Source organism: Acanthochromis polyacanthus, chromosome 20 (assembly GCF_021347895.1).
Source record: "Acanthochromis polyacanthus isolate Apoly-LR-REF ecotype Palm Island chromosome 20, KAUST_Apoly_ChrSc, whole genome shotgun sequence".
Taxonomy (NCBI): domain Eukaryota; kingdom Metazoa; phylum Chordata; class Actinopteri; family Pomacentridae; genus Acanthochromis; species Acanthochromis polyacanthus.
Genome location: NC_067132.1, coordinates 21,358,896 through 21,385,316, shown reverse-complemented (window position 1 = coordinate 21,385,316; position 26,421 = coordinate 21,358,896). Strand labels below are relative to the sequence as shown.

At 39.3% G+C, this 26,421-nt stretch overlaps 1 protein-coding gene across 1 annotated transcript in view; it reads left to right on the top strand.

Moving 5' to 3' along the window:
• The first annotated feature begins 40 nt into the window (after window positions 1–40).
• Window positions 41–26,421, top strand: part of lmbr1 (limb development membrane protein 1) — a 37,284-nt gene continuing 10,903 nt past the window's right edge. The window contains exons 1-12 of the mRNA XM_022206947.2: window positions 41–272; window positions 5,559–5,631; window positions 6,888–6,927; window positions 8,563–8,702; window positions 10,090–10,193; window positions 18,833–18,959; window positions 19,403–19,471; window positions 19,591–19,655; window positions 19,977–20,049; window positions 24,113–24,202; window positions 25,274–25,350; window positions 25,833–25,910. Of these exons, the coding sequence (XP_022062639.1) occupies window positions 210–272; window positions 5,559–5,631; window positions 6,888–6,927; window positions 8,563–8,702; window positions 10,090–10,193; window positions 18,833–18,959; window positions 19,403–19,471; window positions 19,591–19,655; window positions 19,977–20,049; window positions 24,113–24,202; window positions 25,274–25,350; window positions 25,833–25,910 (999 nt within the window). The 5' untranslated portion in view covers window positions 41–209. The remainder of the gene's footprint in view (window positions 273–5,558; window positions 5,632–6,887; window positions 6,928–8,562; window positions 8,703–10,089; window positions 10,194–18,832; window positions 18,960–19,402; window positions 19,472–19,590; window positions 19,656–19,976; window positions 20,050–24,112; window positions 24,203–25,273; window positions 25,351–25,832; window positions 25,911–26,421) is intronic.

The window sequence follows — 26,421 nt, the reverse complement described above, 5'->3', positions numbered from 1 at the left end:
TGATGACGTATTTTATTTTGGGGCGTCTTTCTTTTTTTTTTTTTGGCTCGGAGCGGGTTTGCTTCGATGTAAACTGTCTTTTAACCAGTCAGTGCAGTTTTTGCAGAGGCAGGAAGGCGCTGGAGTTGTTGTTGCTGCCGCCTGTTGTACGCGCTAGAATGTAGTGAATCTGTAGCCTTTTATTTTTTCTGTGTTTTGCAATATGAAGAATGGAAGAAGACGATGTTACTATCAGAGAGCAGAATTTTCACAGCCAAGTTCGAGAGTACATCGTAAGTAACGGTGCGGCTAATGAAGGCTAGCTGGCTAACAACGTCCTCTAATGTTAACGGTGGCTAGCGTTAGCTTCGTCTGTCAGTTTGACTCGGCAGAATTTATTAAGCATGATACGGCATTTTATAATGTATCAAATATTATGATAATTGATACAATTTAAGCTATTGGCGAAGTTTTGTGTAATTTATTTAAAAAAAACGAGTGATCGCGCTAATTAATCTGGGCTTACGTTAATATTAGCTACCGTTAATTAATGTTACTTAGTTGATCACAGTAGTGGAACTTAGGCAATGTGATGTTTATAGATAGTTGAGAAGACTTGTAAACATAACTGAGAAGGGCATGAACAAAATGTCCCAGTGCTCACTCATTCAGAGTGGTGACATCCATATTTTGTAATATCTAAATTACAGTGTAATATCGATGCTGCTCAGTGAATTTAGATATCGTTTAGGTGATTTTTAAAAGTAAAAATGGAAAGAAATATCTCTTCAGCTTAAATAACTAGTCTTAATATTTGTGATTTTGGATTGTTTTTCATTTGCATACTACATTTTTAGTTATTTGCTAACAGTATATATCAAATGATGAATCAGTTAACTGAGAAAATATTCAGCTTTTAAGTCAGATGATCAGTAAAACATCTGTGATGTCTCATGTTTTTCCAAATTACAGTGTAATATTACCGCTGTTCAGTGAATATTGTGCCATGCTATGACACACTTCAGCTGTTGTGCTTTTTAAATTAAAATGGAAAGAAATGCTTGGTTTCAGCTTCTCAAATACAAATGTTTTTTGTTCTTTAACTTAGTATATGTGGTATTGGAGTGTTTTAGGTAATTGCAGACTGAATAGAGCCTATGATGAGTCAGATATTTTAGTATTTGTGGTTTGGGACTGTTTTGCATTTGTTAAGGACATTTTGACTTATTATTGCTTATGCCTTATTGACCAAATGCTCGATAAATCAGATAAATAAGAAAATAAATGGCAGACAAGTGAGCAGATGTTCTGTTAAAAAAAGTCAATTATACCTTTTGTTTTTCAAATTGTAATGTAATATTGATGCTGCTTAATGAATATTGTGCCAAGCTGTGACACAATTTGGGCATTGTTGAAGTGGTTTTGGACTGTTTGCCATTTGTGAAAGAGATTTTAGTTAATTGCTGGCGGTATAGACGAAATGGCACATCAGTTAATTGTAAAAACAATCAGCAGAAAATTGACTTGTTAGACTGCTCTGCTTGCAGTGAAGCAGAAAATGCTTTATATGTACTGTCTATAATAAACAAATGTCTTGTATGATCAGTCACATATCCTTCTGGGTCATGGACTGATGCTGAAGAGTCAATTTTCAGACATAATCCAGATCCCCAGCTGGATGTTTTATCAGTCCATCACATCAAATAATCATGTAGTGTCTACACTGTACATACATCAATGCATTACTGAGCTTGAGCTACACTGAAGTTTTCCAGCACTGGACACACAGCATGTCCTGAATATAATTCACTAACATAGCAAATGCCATGCGAAGAATAAACAGTTAATTGAGCCTAAACATTTAGTTATTGTACAGTAATACTGTACTGCAATGTGGGGTGTAAGGGAAGTGTTGAGGGTTTAAAGTCTGCTGGGTATACTCTAGGCTGTAGACAAGTTATAATTAATGATGCTGTACACATTTTCTGTAAAGATTCTGTACTGTCCTGTTTTTCAAATTATGGCGTAATATTGATGCTGATCAGTCAAAATTATGTCATGGTAAGGTGGTTGGTTTAAAACTGGTTCAGACCTATTTTCAGAATACATTGACCACATAATGATCCCCAAAGTTTTATTTATTGTGCGATTTTGTGCATTTTCAGCCCATTATATGCTTGATACATATACAGTGATCTAAGGGCTCCACTTTTCAGAAAAATATCCCTCATTTATTATTAGATAATTCTTAAAACTTGAAATGTGATGTACACAGAGGGCTTATTCTGTGACATGCTATTCGTGAAAGAGTTGCACTGATCAATCAGTTATTCAATTAGTTGTCAACTAATAAATGAATCAGCAGCTCATGTGAAAAGTGATTCATTGGTTTGAGTAGTTTTTATGGGAGTTTTGGACAAAAGACAATTGAGGACATCATCTTGGACATATGGAGACACTGATGGACATTTTTAACTATTTTACTGGTAAAACAATCAACTGGGAAATTAATCAACAGATTAGTGGACAGTTGAAGCAGCCATTAGTTACAGCCCTATAAATTCATTTGAAATTGTGAAATGTTAAGTGTAAGGAGTTTTATTGTTGTCTGGCGAATGTTTTCCCGCTGGAACTGTACTTTGGTGTCTTGAAAGTTGCTTCGGGCTGCTGTTTAAGCTCACAACACAATAAATTATGTTACTAATTAACAGTTGTTCGTGCCTTTAAAAAAAGCTGTGGCTGGTGATCTTCCTGTGATGTAAATCACATTGTTTGCAGTGTCTGCATGTCTCTATAGCCTCAGGGGAGAAAAAAAACTAAGTAAGTTAAGTGAAACAGTTTAAGGGGAGAGTGAGCCTACTTAATTATTCCTGACAGACACTTTTGAAGTACAGAAACTATCAAATGTCTCAACAGCAGGCGAGATCAACATCTCAGCTTTAGCTTGAACATTTTGTCCTGAGGGTCTCTCTGCTGGCTGTCAGTATCCCATATCAAAATTCTTTACTTAAGACCCCTTTGCATGATGCTGTAACATCACTGTATCATTTACCCTTAATGTCTATGGTGAGTCCGCTCATGGCTGAACTTCTACATGTGCTAGTGGGCTGATATTTGTTACAGAGTTTACTTATATTGCAGTCAGTGTTACTCTGGGTTCAGGATTATTATTGACGATGCGGTGACAAGATGGCGTGTTCTTATTAGACCTAAAGTGTGGGAAAATATTTCTTCCAAAGTGGGCCTTACTCTATTATAATTGCTGAGAAATTCCATGGTCATGTTTAGAAAGAATGCAGAAAATCAGGTTACTGTGAGAAATCGGGTTATTGCAGCATAACGTGTCACTAATTCACAGGTGGTCAGTCATCACATTCGCCTTTACCACTTTAGAACAAGGCTCTAACATTATTATCAGACTTTCACATGCTTTCATCAACAAAGATGCACTGTCTAGAGCAAATTGTTTAGTCTTTTTCAAACTATTTTTTTTGAGAAATATTATCATTATTGCTATTAGAAGACAGCACTTATAGACTTTCCCATTTGAAACAATATATGGTACATGATCAGATATTTGCAGTTGTTAGATGAACATTTTGCTCCATTAATAGGGTTTTTCTTAATGCCTTCGCCTGCAGCGGGAACTGATATTCCAGGTTTTTACCTTTGAAATCAGAGTTTTCCTGCTGAGTGTGTTTCATCACCACAAATCATTAAAGCAAACTGATTATCTAGCTGCAGGAATGCTCAGAAAGCTTTTGGAGTATTCCTGCAAATAGATTTCAAGAGAGTCCTCTTCGAAAAAAATGTAATTACCGCCCCTCAGCTCCAGCTTGAGTTCATATAAAGGTGTGAAATACTGTTGCTAAGTTGGTTGGAGATGCTTACAAACTGCATGTGGCAAGTCTGACTCGCTATTACCTGCTGGTTTCCTTTGCTTGGTGTTTGAGAGAAAACGGTTTGATACCAAGGCCTGTTGCAGTGGCATTGGCTGGTTTGCTTGAAACTTGCACACACTGTTATGTCTTTGTGTCTGTGCCAGTTTATCAGCTGTGTGCACCTGATTCTGTGTTATTCTGGGCTTTCTCCTTTGTGGACATGGCTTGGCTTGAGCCAGTGTCACCACAGGGTTTGCAGCTTCAGATGTATCCACGGTCTTTAATTTGGACGGCATACGATCAGAAAAACTGTTTTGCTGCAGCTGCCATATAACATTGCATTGCTCCCAGATTTACAGAGGAGGTTTGGCATTTCTTTTTGTGTCAGTTTGTCCGTCTGAAATGTGTCCCGTCTGCCTGGTGTCTGGCTGAGTCATTTCAAAATCCGAGCTCGATCCCGTTGAGTTGTGCAGTGTTGACAGAGAGCAAAGTGCTGAAGTGGGAGCTTCTAACATTAGTTACATCCTCGTCACTGCCACAGTAGAAGAAGGGAATGCGGAATGTGATCTTTCTGTAAACTATCCAGCTTGGTTACCTAATTTCTGGACTGCTTTGCGTGTGGTGTTGGACTAATTAGTGTCATCAGACAGACTAAAGCAATGCTGCATTGCACAGTTTTCTTCATTCTAATCACAGAAATGGCTCATATTGAACTGCTAAGTAGGCACTGATTTGTGTAATAATGGGGTAGAAATAATTTTCTTTTCTGTATTCTCCACACACTTTACAACTGACACAAACCTTGTACACAGATGGGGCTACAATCATTTGTGGGTTAATATTGTTCAGAGTATATCCACCATTACGTTACTATTATTTTCCACATTGACATGTACATGTAGGAAAGCCTGTATTAACCCCTGTATTCTGGGCTTTCCTCCCTAACTAGAACACTCAGTCATTCATCAATTAATCAATACCTCAAACTGTTAGAGCTGAAAGTATTTATTCTGCTTGTTACATTATTTTGACTGTTGTATAAGTGATTATTTTTTCAGTAAATATGTTTAGGAATTGCTCCTTCCAGGTTCTCAAATACAATTATTGTCTTCTTAACTATGTTTAGTATTTTTCATTTTGAATTGTTGGAAATTTTAAGGCAAAAAGAAACTTGTCAATGGCATGTAAAGTTAACGGCTCTATGGATCAAATGATTAACAGAAAATTGAAAATGAAATTATCTTTAAATGTGGCTTAAGAAAACCTATACAGCATCTAAAGAAGGCTGTTTGTGGTGAAGTAGAAAACACATTACATCTACTTTTTCAAAATGCAAATGTCCTGCATGACCACTTGCATATCCTACTGTTACTCATAGGTTAATACTGAGTCAATATTGAGACATAATGAAGGTCTTCACTGTGTGTCTTGTCAGCTCATCACATCAAATAATGATCTAAGGTCTGCTGTGTACACACACCAATGTTTCACTGCGTTTGAACTACACAGAAGCCGTGCAGCTTTGGACAGTATACAGTATGTTCCGCATACATGGCAAATGTCTTGCGAAGAATAAACATTTTGTTGAGTATAAAAATGTCTTTTTTGCACAACAATCCAACAACCTGATGTGGGACATATAAGGGAAGAACTGATTTGTCTCTGGTTATAATAAATACTGTACTGCTTATGTTCCAGATTTGCTTCCTCCTGTTTGCCGTCCTCTACATCGTCTCCTACTGCATCATAACCAGATACAAGAGGAAGAGTGGTGAGTGCTCTGTAAATATGATCTCTCCCTCTGTGGGAACAGAAATAAGAACCGTGACTTGTCCTGGAGAATGTGCAACACTGACACAGCACAAACATGTCTGCGGTAGAACCATTTCACAGCTAGCAGCCTGTAGGTTTGGTTATCTCTCTGTTTACGCTGTGTTTGCTCAGAGACAGAGTCCTTCATTGTATGGAGACTGAAAGGAAGTCATAGCTAAGAAGGCTTTCGGTGTGCGCTTGAGAAGCCACACCCATGCCCGTAATCTGCTCCAGCCAGCTCTGTATCATTGTGAACTTAATCCACCCAAAATTGCTTTTAGGGCTGTGGCAACATGAATACAATTGGTCACAGTAAAACTATCAGGCTAATACTGACATAACCTGTCTTGTGGAATGGTAACTGAACCACGGTGAACGGTGTTGTTCTTCTATGACATCGCTGACAACGCATCTTAGCCGGAGGAGGGGAAATTGATGCGAATTAAAATTCTAACCTGAGTTCAAAATGGAAAAAAGACAGGAAAACAAGGAGAGCTGGGCAGACATTATGAACTGTACCCCATTTTCCCAGGACAAATATAGTCTGTCCAGGTCACCGAGGCTTCCCTTGTCTCATTTTGAAAGTAGACCACTTTGCACCAGAGATCCCCTCTTGAGATTTGGACAGTAGAAAACTAGGCTGTTCCTCCTCACACCCAGCCGTTTGGTAGGCAGATCTTTTCGCTTAAAGTGCAAAGTAATTATGAATACTCATGGCATTACATGCACTATTTGGTGTATTTTATTCAAAGGTCATATTTACTGTGTTAGATTTAGATTGTTTTAGACAATCTCTAATTAAATGTTTTGTCTGCTGCTAACAAATGTTTTTGTTTGATAATAGAATTAGAGATTAGAAGTGAACTGATATATTGATTATAAAAAGCATCGTTAGTCCAGGATTAATATGAATTGTATGTTTAATACTTGGCCTGTTGTTAAACTGTAATAAACACTTAAGGTTACCACATCTCAAATTTAAACCTGCTTTAGCCTTATGTTTTTTCACTAACAGTTAGTAATGCATATTAAATGATATGGGTAGAAAATGTCTGATATTTGAGGACTCACTGTGCTCTGAATTTAAATAAAATCCAGTGCGGTGTTCTATCAGTCCTCGGGGTGATTTGACATATAAAGCTGTGGCCTTTTCATGACTCACTTGCTGACTCACCGTCCCACCTTGCGTCTGAAGTGGTTTGGTTTCCGTTTTAGATGACCATGAGGATGAAGATGCTGTTGTCAACAGGATATCGTGAGTAATACGGATTTCAATGCATCCCTCTTTATAGAACAATAACCTTTTGAAATTTGAGCAGGGAGAAAGGTTCTAGGGATTTCTTAAGGATTGCTAAATAGAAACCTACTAACTAAGTTTGTGTGTATTAAAATCAACAATAGAAGCAAATACAATGAATGTTCTTCAGCTGTTTGACTAATGAGAAAGTGGTCAAATACAATATATTCAATATAATTGTTCCAGAAAATATGAGAAATTGTGATGGGCACTGGGCAGTTTCCATTATTGTGTCAGTCTTTATTTTGTGAAACAAGTGATAAATGCTAGAAAATATCAGGATGATTAATTGATTCTACAAACAATCAGTAGTTGCTGTGCTCTTGCTAATATCCAATTACATACATTTAATAAAATCATGCTGTAATTTATTTGTTAACACTGTTTGTTTTACAGAGTGTTTCGTTAGTTTAACCCTGGTGTCGTCCTGCAGGTCAAAATTGACCCGGATTAAGTTTGAAAATGTGGGAAAAAATATATTTTCACAGTGAAACTTCTGATGTCCCCATTTTCAACATTTTTGGGAAATTTCTGAACATTTTGTGGTGAAAAAAAAATATTAAAAATGTTTCTTAAGAACATTCACAAAAAATCAACCAAAGTCCAGCAAATTTTGCTGGACTTTGGTTGATTTTTTTGTGAATGTTCTTAAAGAAAATATTAAAAGTTTTACTGATATATATGTAACCACTTTAGATATTTTTAGGATTTTTTTGGGAAGATTTTTACTCATTTTTTGAAAATATTTGGGGGATTTTTTTAAAAAAAAATAAAACTTTTAAAGGAAACTTTTAAGGAATTATTGAAATTTTCTTCCTGAAGGTTTTGCAAATTTTCAGAAATCTGGGGAATTTTTTTTCCTGAATTTTTGGATTTTTTTTCAGACAAGGAAACATTATTTTTTGGTGCCCGTAAATGAGAAGAACAGGAGGATTAAAAAAAAAAAAAAGTGGTGACGAGTATCACATGTCACTCCATCTAGAATCCGAGGATAACTGTTGTAGGAACGTTCATCCCACCTACGTACTGCCAGCTGGGACAAACGGCGCACCATGTACAATAATAGAAAGCACTTCAGATTAACAAGCTTCTTTAGCGATATGGTGAAGTGGTGACTTTGTGCCGGCCCACTGAGCAGATGGTCAGTCCCTCGGGCCCAGTCTGGACGGCTACTGTCTCTGAATCTCTACAAATTGCAGTCTGCAAAAACACTGCCAGTCTGTGTCTTTTGTTCTCAGACTTGGGCAGAAATGAGTAAAGCAAGGAGTGGAAGAATAATTAAAAATATTGATTGGCAATGAGCCCGCTGACAGTTCACTGCTCCTGAAGTCGTCTCTGTCATTAAAGAAGTTAATTCCTCACTTGCTGTTTCCTGTTAATTCTTTTCACACTGTAAAGTAAATCCCTCTTTGGAAATATAAAATGCAGTCCAGATTCATTCCTTTTAATAAGTAAGTAATTGCTTGAAGCATATAATCTTATTTGGAAGGGAAAATGTTTTACCTTTCTGGGATTGTGCAGGTATCAGTTTCTACTTGTCCTAACACTTGTCTGTGTATATGTTCTCGTCTGTCTGTTTGATTCCATTTGCAGGTTGTACTTGTGCACCTTCACCCTGGCAGTGTCAGGTGGTGCCGTCTTCCTACTGCCTTTCTCAATCATTAGTAATGAGATCCTCCTCTCCTTCCCCAAAAACTATTACATTCAGTGGCTCAATGGCTCCCTCATTCACGGTCAGTAGTTCACACAGTTCATGGTCTGTTTAGTTCAAAAACTAATTTTCTCTCAATCTATTACCTTTTGCTCTTTAAGAAATACTTCTGCACTTAAGAAACTAGATGTCTTTTAAAATATTTACAATTTATTTGTTACATTCATGTCAGAATCAATAGATGTGTCTCTTAGTAATCTGTGCAAATTACAGTGGAGTAGTATCCACATAACAGCGGATAGGAATGGATTTTTATTGTATTTTCCTGCTAGTCAGACTTGGGCCAGAGATTCGTTTGAATTAGACACCCAAATTACATTATATTATGTAGTGGTGCAGAACTAACCAAAGTAACTTAGAATCATTTAATTATTTCTCAGATATTAATAAAAATTTGACCTCAATCCATCTATGGGTAAAATTCTTCATCATACCGTATGTATGTAATATTAGTGTGGGTTGACATGATGATACATAGCTGATAAGTTAAATTATTTAATAAACATGATTACACTATGGCAATGTCTGTTTTTGTTTAATCCAGTGAATGTTGAACTTGACAAATGAAACCGTATCATGATGATGCTAAAATTGTAACTGCACAACTGTCTATGCTCTTCTTCCACACCGACTTATTTTTTGTGGAAGAGAATGGAAAATCATTTTCTAGCCGCACATAAACATTAAACATGCATCTGATCCAAGTTTAAGAAGTAAAACGAGGCGAGCTTTTTTATTTTATAGCATTCTTAGGAACATTTAAAACAAACATGACACATATTGTGACTGATTTTTCCATTCACCCGGGATGGTAAAGTAATGTTTTGGAGTTTTCTAGAATGAATGCAAGCTGAGATTAACCAAAATGTTGTATATGATAAATGTTAAGAAATTTTACTTCTTTCTTCAAATACTGACAGAAAGCACTCTATATATGCTGAACTATCATTTGGCTGTAAATTTGATGAAGCCTTCCATAACAGATAGGTCACCGACTGCAGCTGCTTATTCGATGTAAGCAGTCGGTTTGTTTCTCTGACAACGTTTTCAAACCACATTAGATTAAAAAATGAGTTTGTTTTATTTGCGGAAGATCATCTGTACTCTTTGTGTCACTGTCATTCATGCAGACACTGGGCAGAGTTAATGTTCAATACCAGCTCTGGTGATAAGGCTGCTGTTTGTTCCAACATACACCAGGTGGCAGTAGAGTCCATGATATGGAAAATAGGCTAACTTGACAGATAAAACCCTGTGTTAGTACCTCACCTCCCAACCACTTTATTTATAATCTGGGAACACCTGATAGTTGACCAAGAAGCTAAAGAAATGGTCACTTTATAAAGACAACTACTGATTTATACTGTATTGCTTCTATGCATATGTACTCATGTGTTTGGTTCTTTCAGGTCTGTGGAACCTGGTGTCACTCTTCTCCAACCTTTGCCTCTTTGTCCTGATGCCCTTTGCCTATTTCTTTTTGGAATCTGAGGGATTTGCAGGATCGAAAAAGGTACAAATCATCAGTCTTTATTTATTTGAGACTGTCTACCTGTAGAAGTCTTTGTTTGAAATATTTATTTGCATGATTGGTTTTTTTTTATTTCTTTGTTGAGGTAGGATTAACAATTGTAACAGAAGCCTGCTCAAATTTATTTTGACAATTTCAAAGCATAAAACAAACTTAAAAGTCCCCACAAAGCTGATTAAAATCTGGACAGTCACTATCATATAGTTATGTGCTAGTCTGAGGTTGCAACCCAACTTGTAATGTCGAGAAATTATGCGTTTAAAAATATATAACCCTAAAAGAGTTTCCTGTCTTTGGTGTTCACATACTTGAATGTTTTGATAAGCATGCAAGAGGTTTCCTCTTAATAGCTAAAGCAGCAGCAGGTGCCTAGTCCTTGCCCTCTGCCTGACTCACGCACTGACCGTAACTGCCACCGCAGAAAGCTCATTAACCATGAAAGTCTGAATCTGGTCTTCGCCCGGTGCCACATCCTGACAAACCCTTTCAATAAGGCCATAGGCTGCAAACGCTTCAACACTGCTGCATCGGCCCCACTGATTTAAAGCCTGATTCCTTGTCACCCCCTCCCCAGCCCCCTAAAATAAAACTTCAAAAGGACAGGCTAATAATCGAGTTGTAAGGCTCAGCGAACTTCCTCGTTTAATTGATTACTCCCCAAAAAAAAGAGGCTGGGGGCTCGTGTTCCAAAAGTCCATAAAGTCGCAGCAACATGACAGCACAATAGAGCCTGGCAAAATGGAGGGGGAAAGATTTACTTTTAATACACCTCTATCCTGTGTCACAGTTTGAAACCTCTCTGGTTTATGTCCCTCCTGGCAAAAGCACATAAAAATTAGTCTGTACTGTAGTGTATAGCCAGTTCTTTTCTTCCTCAGCCCACTAATTTGTTTCGGTTGGACTTCTTCAGCAGAGGGCAGGCCCTGATGTGTAGGAAGCAGGATGAGGGCCTCTTTCACATTTCTCCTTTTTGTTCTTTTTCATTTCAGCAAGACTGTTTCTTGCTATGCAGCTTCCATAAATTTGCTTAGAGGAAGTACTGTTCAGTGTTGAGCTGCACTTGCAGGTATATATTGTGTGGGTGTGCTAAGGAAGGGGTGGGGGCGACACTCCTGTTTTACCCAAAAACACCGAGCTGCCTGCGGAGGGAATCATAGGACCGACAGCAAGAAGAATGTAAAACACAGATCCGAGTTTTTATAATGTGATATTATCCCTTTATCCAATAACAGCATCAGACCACAATGCTATAAGGTTTTATGTGGCATTTTAACCTCCTGGGCTAATGTTATGGCACTGCGAGGTCCCTTTGACTGCGGAAATGAAGTGAATGATGAATTTCACTACTAACGTTGTAAGTCAGCCTTTTCATGTGGCTGTGTTTATTTTTGACGATGTACTAAAAGACGCCAACAGAATAAAGATGGAAATGTGGATGTTTTTTTTTTTTAATGTTCAACTCTTTAGAGGCTCTGTCACCTGAGTGATTAATAGTTTAACAAATTGTCCAAATTGTGGATGAATCAGAGTGACTTAGGGTCTTGATGTCAGATGTTATGATGTAGCTTTATTTGCTGCTGTAAAATGTCTCCCGTTTTACTGCTGTGTTCTCAAATCTTTGCTGAAGAGCCGCATCACCGAGGCCGCTAAAGGTCATCGTGTAGTTTGTTTTCAGAGACCCTATACTGTGGTGTGTTTATGCCGTTGCGTCATGCATACAAAACTATATTCTAAATTAATTAAGTAAATTCATCTTTTGATCGTTTTCTTCATTAATCAATCATATTTGGTGTATAAAATGTCAGAAAATAATGAAAAATGTTAAGCTTTATTTGCAAGATGATATCGTCAAATGTCTAGTTTTTTTTCAACAATCTAAAGATATTCAATTTACGGTCTTTGAGTTAAAAAAAACTATACAATACTCAAATTTAAGAAGCTGGAATCAGAGGATTTTGACTTTTAAAAAAACAAAATTACTCACACTGATTAACCGATTATCATCATTGTTTCAGGAAATTAGTTCAACAGTCTACAACTAGTCCATATATCATTGTAGTTCTATTCTAAAGAGCACTTTATATTGTTTGAGTGTTTTTAAGACGCATAAAATGTCTACTTTGAGGCTTTATAAAGCCCAATATACACTCTCTGATGACAAATCTGCTGTTCAATCCAACAGCTCTGCAAAAAATTGTATTTGTACAAACCTACATTTTCAGTTTTTGTTGATGCTGTCAAGAAGGTGATGGTTTTACTTTATGCTTATTACTGGGGTCGTAGTGGGCAGTGATGGTGTACGTACAAAGGTGTGCCTAGGGTGGACCAAAGAACAGGAATACTTTTAAATACGACCTCAAATAAACATAAAGTACAATCTTTACCTTTTGATGTCAACGAAACTCAACATGTAGATGTTTTGGTAAGAGTAGAATTTGTGACTCAGCTATTGTACTAGATTGCATTTGATTTCACAGGTGTACCTAACAAAGCGGCCAGTAAATCTTGCATTAATGACACCGTCTGTGTTATAGTTGTCTCCACACCACCAGTAGATGGCATTGTAATGATGAGAGCCATCCATGTCATCCTCACAGAGACGATCAGCATGTTCCAGCAGAGACTGAAGACATCAGCACCAGCCTTTGTTCAGGCTTCTATTTATATCAAGAGACTGTAACCGTCTTAATAAGCATATGTGATGAGTATGATAACTTGCAGCTATATTTACACAGAAACAGTTAGATCAAGGTAAAAAAAAAAAGCTTTGAGAGCGACAACTTCCTGGCCTATTTCTAGTGTAGTGTATTGTCGACATCCTTTAGATGTTTGTTTTCTTAAATCTCTGAAATGTGCATTCAGTGCCACAGCCTGAGCTAGTAACAGTTATAGTATATTTAGCATTTTAAAAGTATGCGAAATCTTCAGTAAGTTTTAAAACCGTGTTTTCTAATGGGGCTTTGTGTGAAGAACTATATAAATTAAGTATGCTTTGCAGTGAATAGTCTTTTGGTCTTACCCACAGTATAGAAATGTGTTTGATCCTGAAACGAGTTGGAACGAGTCTGACCCCCTGACTGACCCAGCGAAGGGCCAACAGGTTTCATCTGGTAGTTAAAGAAACTCCTCATCAATCTCATCCTAACCCTAACCCGCCGATGATGAGAAGTGTGTTTATTGTGGAGGAGGAGGAGGGGAGAGAAAACGTCTCGCCAAGCAAACCCGTGTGGTGTTACTAAGATACTCCTCTTTGTTGGAGTTCCACAATAGGGGCCGGGATATTTATTTCAAATCTCCTGCACATGCAGACATTTTTCCCAGGCCTTCTTTCGGGCAGGGCCAGCCGGAGAATATAAAGTGGTGTTTACATACCTTCCTTTAAGGTCACAATGTCTCCCTAAAGCTGCCTGTTACAATGTTCGTTGCCATGGTGACATATTAGTTTGAGCTGGGAATTTTAAAAAGAACAAGCAAGATTTTCCCCTCCTCTCATGACTCAGTTTTTTCTTAACTAAGTGAAAAAGTTGTGAAGCCTGATTCTTTGCTAGGTTTTTAAGCCATTTTTGCAGATTATAAGACAATTCATGTACACTTGGCTACACCATTTCAATCACGACTTAGAGTGTTATGTCGCTAGTAGGTGTTCCTATTTCCTATCTTTTGTTCGAGAAAACCCAGAATGCAGTCACTTATTATTTGAAGTTATATCAGTGCGGCAGCTTTCTTTAAATCAAAACAAAACATGAGACATAAACGTGAGAAAATACTGCTATTTCCCTCATTTACCTTGTTCTGTTTTCTGACTCATCAGTAATGTCACAGAATGATCACTTTCAAAGCGTTGTCTCACTCCACTGAAGTTTAAATGATACGACTTGATGCCAACCCATGCTCCTGTGTCACTGGTGCTTTATTAAGAAGTCGTAAGAGTCTTTAGAAGTTCATTGTGCAGCTTTACAGGGGAGTGTCCCTCTCCTCTGCTTTCTGTCTTTGACACGGTCACTGTGGCCGACTGGTTGAAGGATACGCTAATAAGGTCCCTGAGCATCTGGCATGTTTTTAGCAGAGAGGGCAGTTGTTTTGCTCAGGAGTGAAAAGGACCCTGCCCCCTTCCTCACTTATTACACTCTTGGCCCTTGTTGCACACGTCCCTGACAGTGAGCAGAAGGATGGTCCGTGAGATGATCTCTGCCACCACTTGCTGACCTGCTAAGGATTGATGGCAGCAACTAGGAAGCTCCTGCACCTCCTAACTCTTATCCCGCGTCCAATTTTGGTCTCTTTTCTCCAATATAACCCTGTGCCTTGACAAATATCATCCCTCAAGCTCTCACATTTCCCCACCGATGCATCCAGCTTCCAGAGATGAACTCTTTGCTGGGTTCGTCAGTGGAAGCACTACATCAAAGACAGTGGCAGATTGTGCTTTAGTTTGTCTGCAGCACAAGCTAGGCGAAAAGCTTGTGAACTGTTTCCAGGCCCTCTGCGGCTTTGTGTAATTGGGTGGATTTGGAGGTTGATTTACTCGTCTGATCGCATGTGTGTGTGTGCATGCCTGTCCGTGTGTGTGTGTGTGTGTGTGTGTACATGAATTCATGCATGTTTGTTTACTGCTGCATATGAAGCGGTTACTTTTCTCTCTGGCCACCACAAGCATTTCTTGGAAATCTCTCCACTCCTGTATGAACAAAGCTGCAGTTAACCAGCCCCTCACTCGATGTCGGTGTGAGGATCAGGGGATGCTGAATATTTCAGAGCTGCTATATTTAGAGGTAGTTACACATTTAGAATGGCAAGAATAGAAACTTTCAGCGGGCACTCTGGATGCCAAGGCACAGGTCTTTTTCTTTTTTCCTGTCTTCCTTCACCAGTTGACAGTTTTATCTTTGATCACTGATGATGACTTAGTTAGATTTTCCTATTTTTAAAACATTTTCTTCCTTTACTTTTTTGTTATCAGGAACAAAGTGGTCATGTTTTGCCTCATTTGCAAGAATAAGCGAGCATAGACAGAACGTTTAGCCGGCAATGTCATGCATGTAAATGGATCAATGAAACCAATCAGGCCCCTCAGTTCAGTTTCCTCTTTCTGTTCAGTCAGATCATGTCTGACCCAGTGGATTGTTCTTCCAGCGAGGCAAGAGCCAGGGATGATAGTAAGGGAGGGAGGTGACAAGCATTGCCTTTGCCCTAAATGATCTGAATGGGTAATGATTTGAGTCTTATAAATGATTGAGAGACCTATCTAAAGGGTATACACCTTCAGCATGGCATGGGCAGCTTGTTAAGGTGGACTGGTGCGCTTGAACGGACGCCTGTCCTGCCTGCGGGTTCTGCTCGTTCTGATGCATCCTTAAGAGAGCGCGTGTGGGACGTGGCTGAAGTCCCTGAAAGCATTCCTCTCTCACCTCTCTTACCTCTGGGGAATGAGATGCGCTCAGACGTTGACTCCTCTCCTCCACCAGTCTCTCTCTGTTGTGCCCTCTCTTTTATTTCTCTCCCCTCAATCTCATCCCTTCTGTTTCTTTTTTTATTCAGCGGTGTTTAGCGTTTCCCCCACTGCCTAGTTGAACTGGGCTGAGAGATGCTCGATTGCAGCATCCATCTAATGTACTCAAATATGTGAATGTACAAAGAGCGCGAGGCAGTAAGCAAAATTCACATCTTTGTCAGATTAGTGGATATATAGTGGTGTGTTGATCTGCACTGAGTGGTGACTTTATTGCTGGTTTATGGCATAACAGCAAAAAGGCATGCATGGTTCCCTTATGATATGACACCACTGTGATGTCTCTGGTAATGCTGTGTACATAACTATAATCTGACACTAAGATTTTTTAGGTTAATTTCATGCTGACTAAAGGTTCTACCTCATCTATTATTACCTGTCAAACGACTGCAGTGTCCACCTCGGCCACACTGGGGCACTCCAGACCCTGCCCACTTCCCTCTCTGATGTGCTAGAAAATTCTACATTTGCACACTGAGGCTATTCCAGAATAATACTGTAAGAGGAGGCGAGACGCATGTGGTTGCTCGGTAATAGAAAAAGGATGCTACAGGGGATTTTTGCCACTGACAATGAATGAAATCTTAGATTAAACCAAACTCGTATATCACTATTGTAAGCATAGATAGAGTAGGTCATTGACAATATGTAGACAGTAAATTTATCAAATATATCTGTGACACATACATACTCATACAAAGAGCTTGAGAGTGAGTTATTAGGGATTGCTACAATAGCGTAGAAGCTGTTTAATAGTGGACTTGAAATGCAGATGCTGAAGGACAGGTGGTTTGGAACAGTGTTGAGGAACTAAGAACTAAAACCTGTTTGATTCAATCTCCAGAATAATAACCATTTCCACTCTATAAAGGGGCTTCATGATTAACAGGGGAAACTTTCAAAGAGAACCCCCCCTCTCTCCACGTACCTGTTGGCAAATACTGAACAGCAACCACACAGCCATTATGTTAGCTGGTAACAAATTGCTCATATGTACCCAATTTAAACAGCGCTCAAAAAGGCAGAGAGCGCTTGTTATCCCATGCCTGGTAGCCTACCCGACGTGCATGAGAGTGTCGATCCATCTTACAGTGCTCGGCAGTTCGGCTCTCCAGCGGGGGAGGGAGCTTATGGAAACTGTGTGAACAGGTAGAGGAGGACTTTATTAACCACTCAGCAGTTTGTGACCCGGAAAACCCAAATTACCCCAAAACCCTCTCGTCTGCGCGGCCTGGGACATGACCGTGGTGCTAAGGGAGCTCCTAATCGGCTCCAGATGGGAGGTCTGCTCTTGATCGCAGACAGTAGCTGACCCAGCCAGGCTTCATGCATGCTCCTTACAGCAACCCCCCACCCCTCCTCTTTTTAATTTCACCTCTGCCACAGCCAGCCCCCGTTAGACACATTTTATAGACCACAATATGTGTGTATAAAAGAGCTGTTTAACACAGGAATCCATTGGAGCGTTTATGTAATGTTTGTGTGTGTTGTGAATGGAAATGGTGTTGTTTGGCATGAGTGAGGCTTGATGAGGGAAGAGGGGGGCTCATTCTTGCGAAAGAAATCTTGTTTGGAGTTTAGGAATTAGATATAGAATGTAGGAATTTACACCTTTTGGCTTCTTTTTTAATGTACCATCAAGACCAGACCAATTATTCGGACAGTTCAAATTTTTTCTTTGTTGTTTTTCAAAGTTCTGTTGGATTCAATTTTAAATGAAACAATGAATATGACATTAAAGAGCCAAGTTGTATTATTTGGAATAGGTTGTGGGAGATACAGTACTTTTAACGCAAAGTCCTCAAAATTTAAGAGTTCAAAGTAGGTTGACAGATGCAGTTAAGATTAAACAAACAATTATTATGTAAAAATCTTTTTCAGTGAGTGATTGCTTGAGGTCCTGGGCCCACAGACGACATCGTTTGTGTTTTTTAAATATATATATATATCATCCCAAGTGATACTGTCCCTTCACTGCTGCCAGCTCTTATTGCTGGCAGATCTCTGATTTTAGTCTGTTCTTCAGCAAGTGCAGTGTAGTGATTGTCTCTAGCAGTCAATTGTATTCCACTTCACCTTTACTTTTCAAAGCTCTTTAGTTGATTTCCCTGCATGGTCAGAATCATTATCCAGCTGAAATGCCATCAAATGAGTTTTCATACGTTTGTCTTAATCTGAGTACGCAGAATGTTCCTTGCACACCTCTGCATTCATTGAAATGCTTCCATTGACAGATAAATCATCATTTAATGCCAGTGTGCCAGTTCTGCTGGCACCTGTAAAAGCCCAAGCCATAACAGAACCACCATCATGTTTGACAGGGGAAGTGGTGTGCTTTGGGGATTCTGGTCATCAATTGTTACTGTTTTCTTCAAACTTTTCACTTTACATAATTTAGTACCAACTTATTTTTGATGTGTCTGTGATAGATTTTTATCTTCTTCGCTTGCCTAATCACTAGTGATCCCAAAGGTCAGGATTGGGGTCAGTCAAGGCATCTTACTTGAGCACAAACCTAAGCCTCATCCTTTGGTTATGTCCACTTTTACATGGTTTTGTAAAGAGAGAGCACAGTTGTTGTTCTTCTTCTTTAGCTTCTCCTTTTGGTTTGATTAGTGTTGTGACAAACCTGCTTAAAGTTGCATTACTGCCAAACTCAGCTGTGGAAGGAGAGCAGGAGGTGCTTCAAAATATTTAAAATTGTAAATCCCTTTGAAGTCTGCAATGCAGGTGTGAGAGCTTTACAATAAGGTTATAAACCACCAACCTAGCATGAAGGAACAGCGTGGCTACAGAAATCCAATTTTAGTCCTAGTTCATTAGAGTTTATCAGTTATTCAGTTGTAGGGTTGATTATAGCAACTTTAGTTTACTTGAAGTTTGTGTTATCCAGAAATATGGTTTTGGATTAGCATTTAGTATCAGCGGATACAAAATAATAATTGCTCTGATTGGATCGGGGCAAAATAAATCTTGATTTACATATGGAGCTTTTATGTTGCTGAAGTAAGCCGAGTCAAATTAAAGTTGCACTTTATGCTGATATACCTTCTTTGTGTTTACTGTGATCATGATTTCAGATGTATCACTCGTATCTTTTTTTTTCTGACAGGGCATTAAGGCACGTATTTTGGAGACGTTTGTGATGCTTTTCCTGTTGGCTTTGCTCATTCTGGGAATTGTGTGGGTGGCATCAGCCCTCATTGACAATGATGCGGCCAGTATGGAGTCACTTTATGGTATGTTTTTTGAAATAGACTTTTTTATTTTTGATTGTAAATCTCTTGTGGCATTTTCAAAGTAATAGTTGTACAATGTGAGGGATACACCTGTTTGTTTTTGTTGGAGTATTAGGTAAGAAGATTGACACAAACAACTTATTAGTGGCATTTCATATCAGTAACTATAAAACTTAAGCTGTAAGTTGATTAGCTTAGCATGGAAGCTGGGAAAGAATTGAGCGAGAAACAGCTGCTTGGGTCACAAATGAAGTGCTGAAATATGATTGAGCTCCCAAATTAACTTTTTTGTACTTATTTGTTTAATTGCTTCACAAATATAAATGCCGTAAAATGTGATGTTTTATGTGAAAATACATATGAGAACTGTTTGTAGTATTCGCTAAAATGTTAAACTTTTTCTAAGGCTATATTAAAATAAATATATGTGTTTCTTTCTGCAGATCTTTGGGAATTCTACCTGCCATACCTCTATTCCTGTATATCTCTGATGGGAGGATTGCTTTTGCTAAGTAAGCCATTCTATTCCACACTGAGGCAAACAGAATATCATAGCTGTGACGGTGTTAAACTGCTCTTTATTAGTTTGCGGTTAAAGACACAAGCTAATAACACTGTTTTCTGCCTGTAGTGTGCACCCCTGTGGGATTGTCCAGGATGTTCACTGTCATGGGCCAGTTACTAGTGAAGCCAACAGTAAGTAATGATTTGAGTAAAGTGTTTAGATGGTTGGTTTGTAAAATGTTTAGTCAATGGAAAAAGTTTTTTGGGTAGTTTAAATTCAGATTTTTAAAAGTTTGTAAAAGACTACAGGCTTGAACTTTAAGAGATCAGAGTCAGTCTGGAGGCCACTTTGCTCCTCAGTTCTGAAAGATGTCTCAGTTGGCCATTTAAATGCACAACAGAGGACTACAAATACATCACCAACTCATCCTCCCATCTGCCATCGCTCCAGTCCCACTTTGGGCCTAATTATAACCCATTTCATCTCTTCCTACTCTGCTCCCTCCCCTTCAGATCCTGGAGGACCTGGATGAGCAGATTTACTGCATCCATTTGCAGGAGGAAGCCCTTCAGAGGAGATTAAACGGTATGTCTGTGGGAGACGTGTTGGCACATTATAAGGGAGGGGAGGGGTTGACTGCCCTATTGGGTGTGATGGAGCAGGCCACACTGGAATCAATTAGCATTGAAAATTCAGCAAGGCACACACACACACAGACACGCACGCAGACATTCACAAGATTCACACACACTTGACACTGGCTTTTTCTCTGACACTGTCTTACTCTCATAACTTTCAGCTGAAGGGCAGTAGCCACCATGGCAGGGACCATGTTTTATGTTTAGGAAGTTTTTCCTAAGGATCCATTTAAGACACTGCAGTGCCACTGTCACTGCTGGCGAAATGATTGCCTCATTTAATGTCAGGCCGAGAATGGTAGCCTGGTTAATAGGATGGGGATAATATCTTTCACAAGAACTTTTGGCTTGGTGCTGTGGACATTAAAGAGCGGCAACTTTTCACTGACTTCTGAAAGGAGACCAGGAGCCTTTAGACCGGGGCACAAAGAGAAAGTTTAAAGAGTTTAAGGATGGTGACGTTGTTATTGTTTTAGCCTGCATTTCCTTTTCATGTCCAGCCCTCTGTGTTCCCAAATTCCTTGTTTGACGTTAAATAATCTCAAAACGCAGGAAGTATTTGGGCCAGGTTCCAAAACCTACTTTAATATTAACTCAAGCACGCAACCAAGTGTGCAGATGTAAGTAAATGAAGAGGATGAGCGTCCTTTCAAACCAGGGAGGTAAGAAAGATCACTCCCTGATAACGCATGTTTTCAAATGCTACGCCGGCCACCTCCATAGACTGTCACCAATGCGTACGGTTCTTAGCGCTCATTCCACACGGCCCTGCTTTGAACTAACTCATAGAATAATTGTAATCTGTTCCTTATCATCTCAAGGGCTGTTTGAACTTTACAAGTCACTGTGAGGCAAAAAAAATGCCAGTGGTCAACATCTCCATGTGTGTACTGAGGCCAAGCTGCACTTCATTTTTCCTGTTAAAGAGGTGGGAATTAGAGGTGAGGGAGGATTTTGTTCAACGGGGGTTAAGCTTCAGCTTATCAGACGTGAGTGTTTTTCTGCACATACTGCGTGTACGTGTACAAATACTCATCATTCACGCTCATACGTAGGTGAAACTGAAGGCTAGACTGGTGTTCCTTTGATCTGCGGAAAGCATTAAATAGAGAGCAGTTCAGGAACAGTTCACAGGACACACTGCTGAGACGAGCAATGTGGTCTCCTTGCTTCACCTGTGTCCACTCTGCATCAAGCTTCTCTAATAGACTACCCAGTTTGTGTTTGTAGATATGGACTGTTTAGCCTCATCGGTTGATGCATTTGTTTATTTACACATTTGGCCCTTTGTTGTCGTCCCTGTACGTGCAATTGCCCATTTGTAATGACATGCTGGTAGTTTAGATGTTGCAGGTCAGCACACTGAGGATTAAACTGGCTTAGTCATGTGTGTCTGCTTTCTTTGTCAAGAGCATGATGAACCTAATAAACGAAATATGTCCAGGTAAGCTGCCAACACTTAACTTACGAGAAACAATTTTAAAAAACGTATTTACACAATGCTTTAAGGCTTGTAAAATTAGAGAAATTCAAATAAAGTTGTAAATGTACCAGACAGAAGCGCTTATTCGTTGTTAGAGCTGCAACAGCAGTCAATAATTTGGTTATTAAGTTGGTTTTAAAAAAAAACAACACTGTTAACTAAATACTATTTTAAAAGATATTTTTGATGGATTTTGTGAAGGGTGTTTTGATTATACTTTGATAGTTTATAGACCAACACATTTACTGATTAATAAATGTGTTTCAAAAGCTAGATAAATTGCAACTAAATTGTCAATTATAGTCCTGTTCATTAGAAAGCCAGATCCTATATTCTGCTGAACCTGGCAGTGCCTTTTGTCTGACACAAACTGTAGTGGCTTTTATATCTGAATTTCCAATGTGGATCTTGTTACACACTGAAGACATACAGTGCAAAACTATAAATTCATTCTGTTGTCTTCAAAAGCAAATCCTGGCGATAGTTGTTCACATCAGACACTCACGTCTGATTTGCACCAATTTCCAATCAAATACATTTCTTTATTGCTGCATTAAGCCCATTTTTCAATTAATACCCGCTCGTGCACCATTCATTCATTCAACCTTTATTTAAATCTTGACAAATCATTGAGGGCATGCCCTCATTTTCAATGTCAATGCACTGATCTGTTACAGCGGCTCGTTATTGGTGCCAATCCTGACCTTATTAAGAAAACCCGATCTATCATGGTATGATTGAGCTACATTAAATACGGTTTATAAATTTCCCTGTTTCAATATCACTTACACTGTTGCACAGAAATCCCCGGACTCCTGCTATGCTACATATAAATGTTTGGCTGTAGGGGTAAGATGACCATCGTACTTATATCTTAGCTAACATTTTGAATGTACAATCTAGTAGCAGTACTTCAATGTACTGCAGTACAGCCAATGTGATGTGCACACTTGTACAGACTGCCCCCTCAAGACCCTGAATTTGCTGAAAACCGAGCAATAGAGCGCTTGTCCAGATGCTATGCGGCACAATGACCTTGCCAGTGCCTCTGTTGTCTCAGCATGGTGTTTAGCATATTTGTGGATGACGTAATTTTTTGACTGTGGAAAAGGTTGGAGAGGATATGTTGAATTACTCTAGGCTTTCCTGGCTGCCAGAAGCCTCACTCAGCATCTCTGCCTCGCTGTAACTCAGTCTTTTACTTGATGCTGCCAGCAGAAGGAGAAGAAGGATATATTTAACTTCAGTTTAGAGTGATGTCATTGAAGATACTGCAGTTGAAATTCTCACCAGTTCCCTTTGCTGCTTTGAACAAGTGAAGATATTGTCCTTTGTTTCTAGTTTGATGCATTATTTTTTATGGCTGTTTAAACCTATTTTTCATATCAGCAGTGATTTATCTGTCGAGGTGATGTGTGAGGCCATGTTTGGATATGCTATGCACATAGGTGATAGATTAGTTCACTTGCGGCTGAGCAGATTTAACTCCCCTGAGGCAAAGTGTTCAGTTTGTCTTTAGAGAAAAAGAGCTGTTGAACTATCCGTGACATTTCCTGTTGTGTTGTGACTGCATTTGCTTGGAGGGTTCAAACTTTCCCCTGCTCAGATCCTGGGACAGGTATCTGCGAGGGCATAGACACTGGCTGTTAACTCTTTCTCTCACCTCTGTTGCCTACTTAAAGCCAACCAGACAGGGCGTGTCATAATAACAGAGGGAAGAAAAAGGTCTGATCAAAGTGATTGGTCCTTCACTCCTGTAACAAAGATGAAAGATGGTATTTTTATTGCATGCTAGTAACGGTGTAACACTGAACTAATTGGTCTTGATCTGCCAATCACCCCAGGGGATGCAAATGGATACTCTTCCACTTTGGCTGCAAGGGCCCTCTGTGCTAGTGCGTCAAGCTGGAAGGAAAACAGAGTAAAATAGATAAATTAGCCTTAAATGAGCTGGCCCTGTGGTTTTCCTGGAGAATCCCTTGCTGTCTTATCCAGCCCACTCAACCAGTTGTGGCATGTGCTAGACAGCTCCTGACACAAGAGATTATTTTTACTTGTTTGAGATCACATCGTTATGTTCAGTGCAGGATTACTTGTTTTGATGGGATTGCTTCATAAAGATGAGTTAAATAATGTACGCTGAGGTAAGACAAATACAGTGAGAGGTTCATATCTTCTTAAAGTGTCTAAAAATGCTGCGCTCCATAATAATGAAGAGCTTCTTAACTGTCAGAAGTGAAAGCTCTGTATACTGTCTGTCTAAATGACATTATTATAATTTATCATTTAGGTTATGCAAAAAAAAAAATCCAAATATTTTCTGGTTGAAGCCTTTCAGCTAAGATGTAGTTCTTTGTTCCTGTGTTTCCTCTCCTTTCAAATTGTATTTTTTTTTTTTGGTTTTGGACTGTTTCACCAAACACGAGCCTGAACTAATAACTGATTACTTAAAAACCGCTTTCAGATAAGTCAGTAACTCAGAGTTTTCACGAAGCAAATGTCATTCCAGCTGCTTCTGTTTCCACAGGATCTTCCACACACACTTACACCCGAGGAAGCTTAACTCACCAGCTCAACAAAGAATTGGACAATATTAGAAATCAGAGGAATAAACTGGGTAAGTATTTATACAATGCGACAGGGCTGATGTATTTTGTCTTTAGACCTTGAATTGCCATGGAAATATATGCCAAAGACTTTAGCTTTTTACATATTGCTGACAGGCAGTCGCTTTCTCTTCATCTGCCTTAATTTCTTAATTTGGACTTGGACCACAACTGCCTGATAATTTTCCATCCATTTTAGGATATTATAAATGAGGCCTGAGCCTTTTGGGGAGCGGAGTGGGGGCGGGGGGGGGAGCACAAAGGCACTTAGGATATTGGACAAGATGCAAACTTTATATTGTAGCAAGCCTTTTAGTGATGTCATTAATTTAGAAGGATGGTGCATATAAAGTGCACTTGGCAAACTTCTCAGGCAGGCAGGGTGGATGCACTTTGAGAATAAGGAGGACTAACAAGGTTGGAAATAGAGAAAGAAAGTCAATATGGCAAAGAGTTGAGGGCAGTCACATACACATTGTAAGAGGACAGTGGATGTCTGGAAGACGTAGTGCACGTGGTGTACGCTGTCAACAACGTCTACAAACATGACTGATGAGCTGCTGAAATACGAGGAAGATAGAAAATTGAAATGTTGCATCTGGCTTGAAAGAATGTGACACATTAGTGGCCCACCACACACGCACACACACACTAACCAAAATATAAATCATAGAATTAATTTTGTTGCATTTCTTTTTATCCAGGATTTATTATTGTTTCCACTAATTAAGGCAATGATGAGTGTGGCTAATTAAAGAGGAAGAGCAAAATTTTTGAAGGTTATGAAATGTATATTACCTGGAGGTTGGGTGGTTTCGATGAGAGGTGAGATTGTGTTTGGTACACACACTCACGATATGTTTTACCAAACCAAGCAGAACAAACCCTGTAAATAAAGCCAGAGGGGCTTGAGGTTTCAGTAGTTGTCTTTGATGAGCATATTAATTAACCAGTGGTGGAAAGTGGTTTGTAATGGAGAACTTTAGTTCATCATTGACTCTTGTTACTAAGGAGGTGATTATACGTATATTTCTTTAGATAGATAACCTCACACTGTTGTTTCACTCTTGTTTACTCTTTAGAGAGAAGAAAGAAAGCATCGGGATGGGAGAAGAACTTGCTGTATCCCATAGTGATGCTGATCTTGCTCGCAGGAACGGTGAGTGCCTAGACTGGCCTATCATTAAGCCCAAACTGTTTACTCAGACATGTACAGCCTGGCTGGGGGCCATCAGGACTAACACTGTACCTCAAAACTCATCTTTTCCCACAGCATCTGGGTGGGGAAACTACTTTTGTTTAATAGCTGTTTAAGACAATGCTGAATAGCCACCTGCAACAACTGTGATTTTCAATAAATTACAGTGTGGGAATACTGTTTTTGTCATCTGATACCATTAGAAAGGCCATGTGCGAGGCAAGGCACGTGCACCTAACAACCCCCAAATTGTTCAGGTTTTGAGAAGCTTAGTGCTGAAACACTTAACAATCACAAGATAGTTATTATGCATTACTATGCTTACGGGTAAGCAAGGCCCCTGCAGTTCCATTATATCATGATGCCGGATATTTGGAGGATTTGATCAATCTTTTTATAATTATACTATGTGTAAACAAATCTTTATCTTCCTGTGTCTGCAGACAATCTCAGTTCTTATGGTGGCTCTGAATATCCTCTACCTTCTAGTGGATGAGACGGCCATGCCCAAAGGATCCACAGTAAGCCCTCTGTCTCGCTGAAGCACACTTTAGTTTTCACACACACACACATCAACACACACCCAGAATGTAAACTGCAGAAGAGCTTGCCTATCAGACCTGCCATGTCCTTGGCGGAGACATAAATCAAATTCCGGATATGCTCAGGTGCATGTTGGAAGAAAAGGCTCGACCAGATGTTAATCAGGCTCCAGCCTTGTGCCGCTGGTTTTGTTTTGGAAGCTCATTCAAAGTCATTTCACAGCAGTGTGCAGATTCAATGAGCTTGCTACGTGTCTCATATCCACAGTGAGTGAATAAGCTTCTTTTCCTCCGTTCTGCAAAGGCAGACAGGGCCAGGTGAAGGGCTCTTACTGTGAAGCAGACTAACCGAGTGTGGAATGGCTCTCAGAGATTTTCATCTCCGCCTAACATGCAATGTGTTTTAAGCTCTCTGTATCTCATCTCATCTGCAGTGACAGAGGTGTGTGCATGTGTGTGCTTGTATATGTGTGTGTGTGTGTGTGTGTGT